The sequence below is a fragment of the Leucoraja erinacea genome, chromosome 19 (assembly GCF_028641065.1).
Source record: "Leucoraja erinacea ecotype New England chromosome 19, Leri_hhj_1, whole genome shotgun sequence".
Lineage (NCBI taxonomy): Eukaryota > Metazoa > Chordata > Chondrichthyes > Rajiformes > Rajidae > Leucoraja > Leucoraja erinaceus.
Window position 1 is genome coordinate 35,924,682 of NC_073395.1, and position 13,095 is coordinate 35,937,776.

The window sequence follows — 13,095 nt, forward strand, 5'->3', positions numbered from 1 at the left end:
TCACCTAATTCACTTTCATATCTTCAGTATTAAAAAAGTTATGGCCATTTTCATACTCGGAAATTAGCATCTTGTTCTCTATTGCTTTTCCATTGACTTAACACAAAAGCTGTGATCGAGGACAGTCAAATGGCCATAACTTTCTTAAAAATTAAGAGAACTAAATGAAATTTTCAGTTATTATAGATTGAAGCATTCTGAAACAAATATGAAACAATCTTACTTAGATGACTTGAAATTAAAGCATATAATTAGTTAGTCACCTAATTGTAGCTAATTACAAAATTCAATTACGAGATCTAAACATCTATCAATTTCTTAAGAATAGATTAACATTTTTAAATAGCCTAAGTGTCCAAATAACATTCACACAAGAATTCACAATATAACATAATTTTTAAATCTCATTGTCATGGATTTATAGGCCAAATGGAAGGAATTTAATGTTTAATACCTGTAAATTAATGGCCATTTAAATCAACTTGCGAGTGGGGTTTTCTGGAACGCGACCATTTGGAACGTTGCGGTCTGCAGTGATTTAGACACCCATATCTGCATGAAAAACACTACCGGTTGGTATGGGGACTAAATCACCATTTCGCAACTTAAAATGTGAACTAAAGGTATCTTAAGGACCACTTTTATACATAAAAATAAACAGCTTTCTTTTACCTGTCACCTGCATGAAATCCGTCCCCGTTGACGGCTTTAGAAACTGATTTTAAAATGACTCCAGCGCTGAACGGGTCGGGCGATTAAAAAAAAAAATAGACAGAACGCCCGTCGGAACGATTCTTCAGCAAAAGCTTGCACTCCAACCAAATATAATCCAGGACAAGGTAGGAAAAAAAACTCGTTTTAACCCCGCCCCTCCCCTCAAAGGCGCCAAAATCGCGCACACAGCCAGTAGCAGAATTGCAGTGCCGCTGAAGATAAGTATTGTAACATACCTACTTTAATAGCATGTTAACTCACCTTCTACACAATCCACCTCCACTCACTTCACCCTCATGATCTAATTCTCCACCATTTGCAATATCAGTTTAGTTTATTGTCACGTGCAACGAGGTTCAGTGAAAAGCTTTTGTTGCATGTTAACTAGTCAGCGGAAAAAGAATACATGATTAAAATCGAACCATTTAGTGTATAGTTACATAAGGGAATAAAGTTTAGTGCAAGGTGAAGCCAGTAAAGTCCGATCAATGATAGTCCAATGGTCACCAATGGGGTAGATAGTAGTTCAGGACTGCTCTCTGGTTGTGTTAGGATGATTCAGTTGCCTGATAGTAGCTGGGAAGAAACTGACCTTGAATCTGGAGGTGTGGTTTTTCACACTTCTGAACCTTTAGCCTGAAGGGAGAGGGCAGAAGAGGGAGCGGCCAGGGTGCGACTGGTCCTTGATTATGCTGCTGGCCTTGCCGAGGCAGCGTGAGGTGTAAATGGAGTCAGTGGAAGGGAGGTTGGTTTGTGTGATGGTCTTGCCTGTGTCCACATTTTGCTGCAATTTCTTGCGGTCCTGGATGGAGCTGTTCCCAAACCAAGTCTGATAAAATGTTCTCTATGGCGCGTCTGTAGAAGTTGGTGAGAGTTGTTCGGGACATGCCAAACTTCTTAAGCCTTCTCAGGAAGTAGAGGTGTAACTGAGCACGTATTTCCCACTCCCAGAACCACAGCAAAACCTGGAGAACCTGCACCACTGACCCAAAATTACATCCTCTGAAATGAGCCATGGGTCGCATATTTCTAATTTCAAAAAAGCGTACTGCCTGTCTACTGTGTCTGAAGAAGTGTCCCGACCCACAATGTCTCCTATCTATGTCCTCCAGAGATGCTGCCTGACCCACAGAGTTACTACAGCCTTTTTCTCTCTTGTGCTGGCTGTTCATTTGTGCTTGTGTTTTACTCCTGTATCCTTCAACCATTCCTATTTATGATGCGCACGGATTTTTGGCATCTGGATGGTCTCTGGTCCCCACGTTCCTGCTAACCCTTCAGTACTGCTAGCCCTTTCATCTATTTTATACATCTCAGTTGTTCTGCACAAATGCCTCCCTTCTCCATATTAAACTTCACCTGTCACTTATCTGCCTGCTCTGCTATCTACTTGCAGTTCATTATATTCTCTTCCTCATTATTAAACACACCAATGAGTTTGGTACCCTCCACAATATTTTGGAGGTTATGTGTTGGATACTGGCCAGGGGACCATTAGGACAGTCTAGGCACGGCAGGAGTATAGATGGGAGTAAGAGTGGAATATGGATGGGATATGGTGAGCGTTATAATACATGCTGAGAAATAGATGGCATTAGTAAAGAAAGGGAAATGCAGTCATAAATTTAGCAATGTTGCAAGCATACACAGTTTATGATGCATAACAAAGATGTTTGCTTTGATCACAATAGATATTTGGAGGAATATACACCTCTTCTAAGCCTGCGTGTGGGACCAATATCTTCACATAAGAGCGGCTTTTAACAGAGTGAGCGGAAAGGCAGGATCAAAGCTCTCGATGATCTTTGGGCAGGATATCAGCAATGTAGCCAAGACGTGACATTGGAAGATTATGCATTGTGTTTGATGCAGTTGGTGGATGTAACTGATTGGACTTTCAAATAAATGGTCATACATATCACTGCTCTGATAATTAAAGAACCAGAATGCTTCCAATGTTTTATATTTTAATAAAGAAACTTGTTATTTTGTGGGAAACAACTGGCTGTCATTGAATAATACATTACTGAAGTGACAGAAAACACGTGCTCAAAAATTAAAACATTTTAATTTCAACTTTGATACATGGGAGTTATTTTGTGTATCATATGTCTTTAATGTTCCTTTAGTTTCAAAAACTATGCAAGTACACAATTTTTGATCCTTTACACCATTGAATACCCCCATTTCAATGACACATCTTTCCATGTATATATTAGAGGTTAAAGTTATTCAGCTCAACTATTCGTATTCTCATTGTAAGTTCTATGTCTTACATTCTATTTATCAATTGCACAAATTGTTTCCAGAAATAGTTTTTAATTAGCTTTCAGATATTATTTGCTCTGGACAATTTGCCTATTGATAGTTTTACATGAGTTAACCTTCAAGTAGTTAAGAAAATGAACGCTGTTCTTTATTAAGCGTTACTTCCAGTTACAATACCAACTCTTCCAACCGAAGCATGCAGACATTTTATTTTTTAGAGCATAATAGGTGGAAAATTATGCTGCTTCATTAAAGTGAAACCTATGAAAGCTGTTTAAATGCAAAACAGCAAAGGTGTTGAACTCATATGATACACTACAAAGTTACAACTAATTTACAGCACAGAGCATTGCACACTGGAATAGCCATTTTACAACCCTGGACAGTAAGTCTGACAGATTTCTGAGTCACTCTTACAACACAACTTTAAGGGCACTATTATAGAAACTGCTCAGAGATACAATGAGAGAAATAGAAAAGGAAACTTTACATAAATAATACATGGTGTACGTGGGAAAATTCAGGTGCAACTTCTGCTGCCATTGACTCTAGTTGTATGAAGCAAATATATATTTTTGTTTACAACCCGATTTGTTTTTACCTCTCACAAGTATTGCTATATTATTTTCCAGTGCTTCAGCCAAAAACCAATCTATGGGAAACAAAGAATAAAACCTCAGCGTCTTTTTATTTTCCTTTCCAAGCACCATACCCTATTTGATAGCACATCAATAATATTCACATTTGTAAATTTGATATATTAGTTTAAATACAACAGTATTACAAAAAGAAAATTAATTTAGAGGACGGTTTACAGCCTTTTCAAAATTTCAATCATGCAAGCTTGAAGTTTCTGTCATTGTTACCTCTGGTTGAAGCACTGTTTTTCTCTGGGTAGTGGTGAGAGCTTTACCCCAATGAAACATGCTCTCTCCACTGAGCATGCAGGGAATGGGTCTCTCTTCTTGGAACTGTGGTCGCGAGTACAGGACAGTCTGCTCTCCCAAAATATCATACAGAGACATTTTTAAGGAAAATAACAGGTCCAAATACTTAATTAATACCGCACTTAAAATCTCCAATTAAAAACATTGTACCTAATACTGAAAATTAGTACTTTTAAAGGTACTGACTGAAAATATATACATATATTTATAGCACGAAGAACAACTTCCATAGCTACAATGATTGGAGCACATAGCCTGCTGAATAACCATCCACTAAATTCCATATAAGTCGGGGAGACCATGCAGAAAGAGCAGTCTGTTAGTCTTACTGCAGCTGCAATGAAAAGGATAACATCTGTAATACACCACAGTTCACTTATTCAGTGCGTTTGCCTGAAAATTGGTTGCACTCATTCTAAGCAATATAGGACAAGCTTATACAGGAAAGAAAAGTTTCAAAAAGAAATTTGGGTGCAGCTATGTCTAACTGTGTGAGCCTCAATACAACATTTGGAATTCAAGGTGTATTATTCACAAGGTTTTATTGTTGTGTAAACTATTAATATAAATCCGCAATCCAAACCCATTACTACAATTATGTTCCCTTCTGATATGAACTAAACAGTCTTTCAGTGAGTAGTGGCCATCTAGTGAAGGTCCCAAGGTGCCCTATACATTTCCCTCTACAAACAAATCCAGATCTTGGTGACGTGTTGTACGTGCCCACCGCATTGAAATACAATGAATGTTAAGTAATGCCTCAAGGAGTATTCAACATGCATTTATGTTCTCTGTTCAATTTAAAATATGTCAGCCCTCAATTCACTGTTCACAATTATGTTCTAAATTAAACAGCTTTACTTTCGCAGTATTCATTGTTGCTGTGAGGATGAAAAGTTCTTCACGTTGATTTTGTTGTTCCTTCCCCATGCACACTCCTCCAGTTCCTGTGTACTTCATAATAAAACGAGCCTTTGGGGGTGGATCATGTCGCATGTGGAAATATCTCGTTGTGCTCACTGCAAAGAAATTATTGCAGAACAGTTTTCAAGCTTGTTACCTCCTTTTGCTCGCCTCATTATCAATGTTACCTACTCTGAGGCCAAACTTCACTGGTAAATAGCTTCAGTGCGATGATCACTGTTGTCATGGACTTCACAATGCAAAACTATCAGGGAAAGCGCTGATGTTCTCCATTTGCTTTCCAATCTGTGATGTTCTTTTCTACTTTTTCAATAGCAGGAACAACACAGGTGGTCGGATGACTTTCCAGGCTCACATCTGACGTGGTAAGATTTTTACAGTGCTGACACTTTTACAATGTTTCTTTCTGCTTGTTGCGAAGAGTCAAACCTGCGATCTCCTTCGGTGGTTGCGATGAGAGGACTGGGCATGCTTATTACCGCTGTTGTTATGTACGATTGCTCACAATTTAGTTTGACACCTTCCTCAAACTTTGCATTCAAACTGGATCGGCTGGAAGAATGAACACAATTTATTATAGCCCATAAAATGCAAGTGAGTTACTCAAATAAAATGTCATAAAGAACAACAGAATATAAATACAAATGTTATAAAGTCATCTTTTGCAACAAAATAGTCATGTAAGTAAAAGTATAGCTCAGCCTTGAAACTTATTCCAAGAGTCTGCCATATACAACTCTGAACAGACCAAGTAGAACCTAATGGGCATGACCCACTTAGGCGGCTTTTTAGGCGAGTGGAGGAGACTATGCGGTCGCCACATGTTCGCGGGTGGTTGCCGGGGAGTCGCCTTCATGGTCGTGAGGAGTTCCCGTATTCTGGGAACTAGTCGCGGCCTCATTATGGTCACCGTGAATTTTTCAACATGTTGAAAAATTAGTGGCAACTAGAATGTAGTCGCCATGGAGAGTAGCGAGAATTCTCGTGCCGTAGGGGGGTCGGCAGGAGGTCCTAATGGGTCGCCAGGAGGTCAAAGGTTCTCGTAGGTTGTAGCCGGTGCTGACCGGTGAATTTCATTGGCTCATTGGGAAAAAAAAGGTAAGCAGTAGTTTTCAGAACCAAGGATAACCGACCGGTAATGTTAAATGTCCGCCGAGCTTCACAGCCGTGTATCTCTGGCTTCCTGAAAGTTGTCTCCACTCCTTCTCCCCCTTCTCCCCCCTCTTTGAAAGGACTTACCGTACACTGTTCTTTAGCGTCAACCTTCCTGTTCATCGCGGTGTGTGTTTGTATCACCTTCGCTTTGCACCGTGTGAATTGTTTAGACAGCTCTCCTCCCGCTTGCTCTGAACCCCGCCTGCATAACGGGCTGGTGAAGGAAGTGATGTGTGTGTGTTCCACTCTGACTGTCGTTGTTCCAGTTGCCGATTTTTCAGGCGACTGCCGGCAACTTGACAGTCACCTGCAGTCCGTTGAAAAATCGCCTAAGTGGGACAGGCCCATAACTCTCATATCCCGATGTTCCTACTTTAGCACTAAAGAAATGGCTGGAGTATACACTGGGTCACCGAGATGGGACTAAGTTAATAAATAATGGATAACAAAGCTAGGGAGCGGGAAATGAAGCCATGGAGAAATGCATCTGGAAAGCAGAGCCTGATGGATCTGGGTCTTGGCCCACAGCATGAAAGCAGGGACACTTCTTCTGCAGCATCATCACAGATCACCGGATAGCAACCAGATGGCACATGGCTCGTGTGGGATGTTGTACTAGAGCTTGAATGTAAGGAGACAGTACACTGTTAATGGCAAGTTGCTCAACACCATTGTATTCAGAGCGATTTCCAGGTCCTAGGTCCTTCCCTAGCTCCCTGAAAGTGGCAACGCAAGTAGTTAGAGCACTAAAGCAGGTGGATGGTATGCTTGTCTTCATTAGAAACATAGAAATTAGGTGCAGGAGTAGGCCATTCGGCCCTTCGAGCCTGCACCGCCATTCATATGATCATGGCTGATCATCCAACTCAGTATCCCGTACCTGCCTTCTCTCCATACCCCCTGATCCCCTTAGCCACAAGGGCCACATCTAACTCCCTCTTAAATATAGCCAATGAACTGGCCTCAACTACCCTCTGTGCAGAGATTCACCACTCTCTGTGTGAAAAAGTCATCTCGGTTTTAAAGGATTTCCCCTTTATCCTTAAGCTGTGACCCCCTTGTCCTGGACTTCCCCAACATCGGGAACAATCTTCCTGCATCTAGCCTGTCCAACCCCTTAAGAATTTTGTAAGTTTCTATAAGATCCCCTCTCAATCTCCTAAATTCTAGAGAGTATAAACCAAGTCTATCCAGTCTTTCTTCATAAGACAGTCCTGACACCCCAGGAATCAGTCTGGTGAACCGTCTCTGCACTCCCTCTATGGCAATAATGTCCTTCCTCAGATTTGGAGACCAAAACTGTACGCAATACTCCAGGTGTGGTCTCACCAAGACCCTGTACAACTGCAGTAGAACCTCTCTGCTCCTATACTCAAATCCTTTTGCAATGAAAGCTAACATACCATTCGCTTTCTTTACTGGTCGAGTATCAGAGTCAGGAAATCTTGTTGGAGATTTATCGGACCTGGGTTAGGCCGCATTTGGAGTATTTTGCTGTTCTGGTCATCCCATTGCATGAAGAATGTGGAGGATTTGGAGAGGGTGCAGAAGAGCTTTATCTGAATGGTGTTTGGATTAGAGGACAGGAGCTGTAAGAAGAGGTTGGACAAAATTGGATTGTTTTCTCTGGAGCATCAGAGGCTGAGGGTAGACCTGATAAAAGTAAATTAAACTATGAAAGGCAAAGATAAGGAAGACAGAACCTTTTTCCCATGTGTGGCAATCTCAAAGACTAGCTATAAGGTGAGATGGGTAAAGTGTAAAGGGCCTGTCCCACTAATTGGCGAGTTTAGAAGAGTTTGAAAAAATGACATGTTGAAGACCTCCTTCCACTATGTTGAAGAATAGCTTCGACTAGTTATGACTAGCTACGACTAACTTCGGGAAAATTGGACACCAAATAGTGGAGAGTGAAGACGACCTCCTTCGATCTTCTTTGACCTCCCTTCGACCTCCTTTCCACTATGATGAAGACTATCTACGACTATCTTCGACTACCTACGACTAACATGCCGACCTACTGGGACCTACTATGACTAAACCTACGAGTAAAACAAGGATCAATTTTTTCCATGGCAACCTTTTTTTTACTCGCAGGCATTTTTTAACATATTGAAAAATACGCCGCGACCTAGCTGAGGCCACGAGTACGCGGAGACCACTCTCAAGCATGAAGGAAGGTTACGAATACCTCCTTCGACCTATTGTCGACCATGCTGCGAGTATAAGCCGAGGGCAAACTCGCCAGAACTCGCGGATTAGGTCGCCCAAGTGGGACAGGCCCTTAAAGGTAATGTGCAGAGCATGTTGTTTACACAAAGAGCGGTGGGTGCCTGGAATGCACGTCCAGGAGTGGTGGTAGATAGGATCTTGGTGTTCAAAAGCTCATGGATATGCAGGGGATGGCACGATATGGATCATGTGATGTCAGAGGAGATTAGTTTAACTTGGCATCATGTTCGGCACAGACTTTGTGGGCTGAAGTGCCTGTTCCTGTGCTGTTCTATGTTCTACGCTCAATGTTGGTTGGTTCCACTCCTACAAATATGCTGTTTCTCACAGACTGTAAACAAGTGGTGACCTGCATTGAAGCTGCATGCAAAACATATAAAAAACTTTACCCTTTGTGGTTTTCAACCCTGTTACATAGATACATAGACAATAGGTTCAGGAGTAGGCCATTCGGCCCTATGTGCCAGCTCCGCCATTCAATGTGATCATCGCTGATCATCCACAATCAGTACCCCATTCCTGCCTTCTCCCAATATCTCTTGATACTGCTAGCCCTAAGAGCTCTATCCAACTCTCTTTTGAATGCATCCAGTGAATCGGCCTCCACTGCCATCTGTGGCAGAGAATTCCACAAACTCACAACTCTCTGTGTTTTTCCTCATCTCAGTTCAAAATGGCCTACCCCTTATTCTTAAACTGTGGCCCCTGGTTCTGGACTTCCCTAACACCGGGAACATGTTTCCTGCATCTAGCGTGTCCAATCCCTTAATAATTTTATATGTTTCTATAAGATTCCCTCTCATCCTTCTAAATTCCAGCGAATACAAGCCTCGTCACTCCATTCTTTCAACATATGACAATCCTGCCATTCCGGGAATTAACCTTGTGAAACTATGCTGCACTCCATCAATAGCAAGAAAGTCCTTCCTCAAATTAGGAGTCCAAAACTGCACACAATACTCCAGGTGTGGTCTCACCAGGGTCATGTATAATTGCAGAAGGACCACTTTGCTCGTCTACTCAACTCCTCTTGTTATGAAGGCCAACATGACATTAGCTTTCTTCACTGCCTGCTGTCCCTGCATGCTTACTTTCAGTGACTGATGTACAAGGACACCCAAGTTTCGTTGTACTTTCCCCTTTGCCTAACCTGACACTAATCAGATAATAATCTGCCTTTCCGTTCTTGCCACCAAAGTGGATAACCACACATTTATCCACATCGTACTGCATCTACCATGCATCTGCCCACTCACGCAACCTGTCCAAGTCACCTTGCATCCTCATAGCATTCTCTTCACAGTTCACACTGCCACTCAGTTTTGTGTCATCTGCAAATTTGCTAATGTTACTTTTAATTCCTTCATCTTAATCATTAATGTATATTGTAAATAGCTGCAGTCCCAGCATCGAGCCTTGCTAGTCACTGCCTGCCCCACTAGTCACTGCCTGCCATTCTGAAAGGGACCCGTAAACCCTACCTTTTGATTCCTGTCTGCCAACCAATGTTCTATCCATGTCAGCACTCTACTCCCAATACCATGTGCTCTAATTTTGCCCACTAATCTCCTGTGTGGGACCTTATCAAAGGCTTTCTGGACGCCCAGATACACCACATCCATTGGCTCTCCCTTGTCCATTTTACTTGTTACATCCTCAAAATAATTGCAGTACAATTTAGTTGAAATATAATTCTAGGTCCATCAGTCACAGAATTGACACATAATAGGTACTAAGCAGCACTTACCTGTTGGAGAGCTCACTCTCCTGTAAACATCGAATCTGAATAGTACTGAGTTCTTGTAGATTTCCCGGACGACTGTAGGAAGTATTCGAATTTGGGAGACGGAAGGGTTTTTTGCTACGCCTGGAGCAGCATGTTCCAGTTAAACCATGGTGAGAAGAGAGAGAAGGGCTGTGTGAATGCGATCGGTTCTTTGTAGATTGTTCAAGAAAATTTTCTTTGTACGTTTGTTCATCCACAAAATCGTGATTCTAATTGAAAGAGGAACAGGAAAGGAGAAGTATTTTACACATCAGCTTTCAGAGAACTTTGGTGCCTCGTCCCTGTTGAGAAGATGTCACAGGTCGGTTCCGACTGACTGCACTCACTGCAAGTTACAAATAATGATTGACTGCCAATCTTGAGTCTAGTTCCAATGATTGAAGTTCCAATCTTGAGTCTAGCTTTACAGCTCTCAGCTTTCAACAGTCATAGTCATAGAGTGTGGAAACAGGCCCTTTGGCCCACACCGACCAACAGCTACAGAGATACTGAATTTCCTGCATTTTTATTACGCCTTGTATTTCTCTTTCTTTTACCTGAGATGATAAAGTCTTTGACACCACATGAGCTCAATAGGGTTTTGTAGAATACAATTACAAAATGTGAACATTTCACATGAAAATTTACATGCCATTGGTGCGGACTGGCAGTGCACCTGTGGAAGTCTGAATCATTCACAGAAACATTAAGATGTAAAGCCATGTTATGTGTGTTGATGACTATCCCCGATTACTGATGTGCACTCAGTGTGGGGTTGGGTGGGCAAGGTAATAGCTTACATAGAGAGTGATTTGAAAAATAGAAGACAGAGTTGTATAGGCATTGATAATTGCCACAAGTGGTTTCACCTTTTCAAATCGAGTATGGTTAGTACCTGTATTACATTTTATAACAGACAAGTGTTTTTTGAATCATTATATTTTTTGTAAGTACTATATTTAAAATAATAATATATATTTTTTCCGTTAGCACATACTAATATGTTTTGCCCTGGCAACAGTAAAATTCAACTGGTTTTTCCAGTGAGGCAGTGTCATTGGTTGCAGTACATACTTTTGTAGAAATAGATTCTGCAGTGAAATCCAGCAATCCACTTAGGCAATCATGATGTGAAAGTGATCTTCCTTTTTAGAATGTCAATAACCTTTCCACAGTAGTTAAAAATATATGTGGCTGCTGAAACATTAATGATTTGAACTACACTCAAAGTTATAATAATAATATTCTACACTGAGAACACACTGGTCCCAAAGCCTTTCTAAACTCTGGGGCAGGGAGTCTTTACTAATTCTGAATTATTCAATTTAGCAGTATTATTATATTTTATACCCTTTTATACACTGTTATAGATAACACAGGGATGGAGTTGCTCATTAAAATATTCCTGATATTTTATAAACTTTTAAGCATCAGAGGTTTGATCGATCCATTGCAAACAGTGCACAAAACCCATCATTTTACTTCGGAGTCACGTGAGTGACTACGTGAAGACCCCGTCCAGTAGGCATGCGTGTCCATATCGTCTATCGCATTGCGTGACGACTGGCAGGGTGAACGTGATTCTCCTGCCAGCAACAGACATGAGGTAAGTTTTTAAAATACTTTCAGGTTTTAAAATCTTCTTGCAGGAACCTCTACTTAGAGGTCCTGCTAAAAGTCCGGGGCTAAGTCGGAACGGAGGGGCAACCCCAGTCTCGGACTTCAGGGAATCCCGGTCACGGGGAATCCCGCCCACGGACCTAGGCGCTCTGATCCGCGGAATGCGGGTAGCGAACGGCGGTAAATTCACCATTGAGCCGCTGGACAGCCGCTCCAGAGACCGTGGGAAACAGGGAGCGGACGGCGGTGGATTCACCTTTGAGCTGCTGGCAGTTAAACCAACGGCTTCATATATACCCCCCCCCCACCAGACTTTGTAAATCGCGGCCATCCCTTGATAGGGACCGCGGGGATATCCCGGCTGCAGTTACTGCGGGGATACCCAGATCGGGGGGGGGGGGGGGGAGCAGGAAGAAAGCCCCGACTGGAGAACACCGTGGAGAAGCCCTGTTATAAGGGACCGTGGAGAAAAAGCTCGGGTGATAAATAACCCACAATGGAAGTGTTTCTAAAAGGACCGCAGAGGAACCCCCAGCTGTAACAAACCACGACCACGAGGCCAGGATCTGGAGGAGAGTTGCCCCACAGCAGAAGGTTTTAAAAGGACATGCAGGTAAATTCCTTACTCGAAGGTCGTTTTGTGCTATTTTGTGAGAATATGTTACAGGAATGGACGTCAGCGGGAGCAACTGTGATCGCATATCCCGCATGGAGCGGTTGATGGATCAGAAGCTCCAATGTGACATGCTCCGGTATATGGAGCCTAGTCACCAGGGGGTCCTGGGACGCCCATGGCAGCACCTTATTGAGGGCTGCATAATGCAACTCCCTCGACAGAGGGGTGCATTAGGAGTCACTTCTGGGCTGACTCTGAAGACAGGGGTTTTGCTGAAGAAACCACAAGTGTGCAGGGGGTGCAGGAACAACACTACCAGCAGCAGGAGCTTGACGAGTGGCCGTCGGGTTCAGGAAGGCCACATCATCACGCAAGACCTCACATCTTCGACGGCAGCACCCCTACGCACCCACCAGCAAACCACGATGAACTGAAGCTGGTGAAAGCTTGAAGGCCGTACAACCAGGACAAAGGTCTTTTTTAGGCCACAGCCCAGAACGGCCTTCCTGGAAGATGCGCCAACCTCGTACATGAGCTCCTCTACCTCCAGGAGCAGATGTAAAATCATGCACACATGTTTGAGGCAGCTCCTGGTCGGGTTGCATAAGTCCTCCCATTCGGATAAAGGTATGGAACCTCATCGATGATGTCTCCTGTCACGGATACAAGTTGGTAATATTAAACTGGTTTGAGTATTTACACTGGTTTGGGATAACACTAGATTAGTTTATACTGCACACAGGTATGGTTGGAGTTGCCTTTCAAGACAAGGCTCACAAGAATGGGATGTGGACTGATCATTGTCAACAGCCTCAACCCGCATGTGCAGTATAGACTTTTCTGAATAACTTCCA

General features: G+C 42.5%; 1 protein-coding gene across 1 annotated transcript in view; it reads right to left on the reverse strand.

The window, feature by feature from the left end:
• Positions 1–2,232: 2,232 nt before the first annotated feature.
• Positions 2,233–13,095, reverse strand: part of kcnd2 (potassium voltage-gated channel, Shal-related subfamily, member 2) — a 411,877-nt gene continuing 401,014 nt past the window's right edge. Inside the window, exons 6-7 of the mRNA XM_055650846.1 lie at positions 9,988–10,235; positions 2,233–5,405 (exon numbers count right to left, since the gene is read on the reverse strand). Of these exons, the coding sequence (XP_055506821.1) occupies positions 5,228–5,405; positions 9,988–10,235 (426 nt within the window). The 3' untranslated portion in view covers positions 2,233–5,227. The remainder of the gene's footprint in view (positions 5,406–9,987; positions 10,236–13,095) is intronic.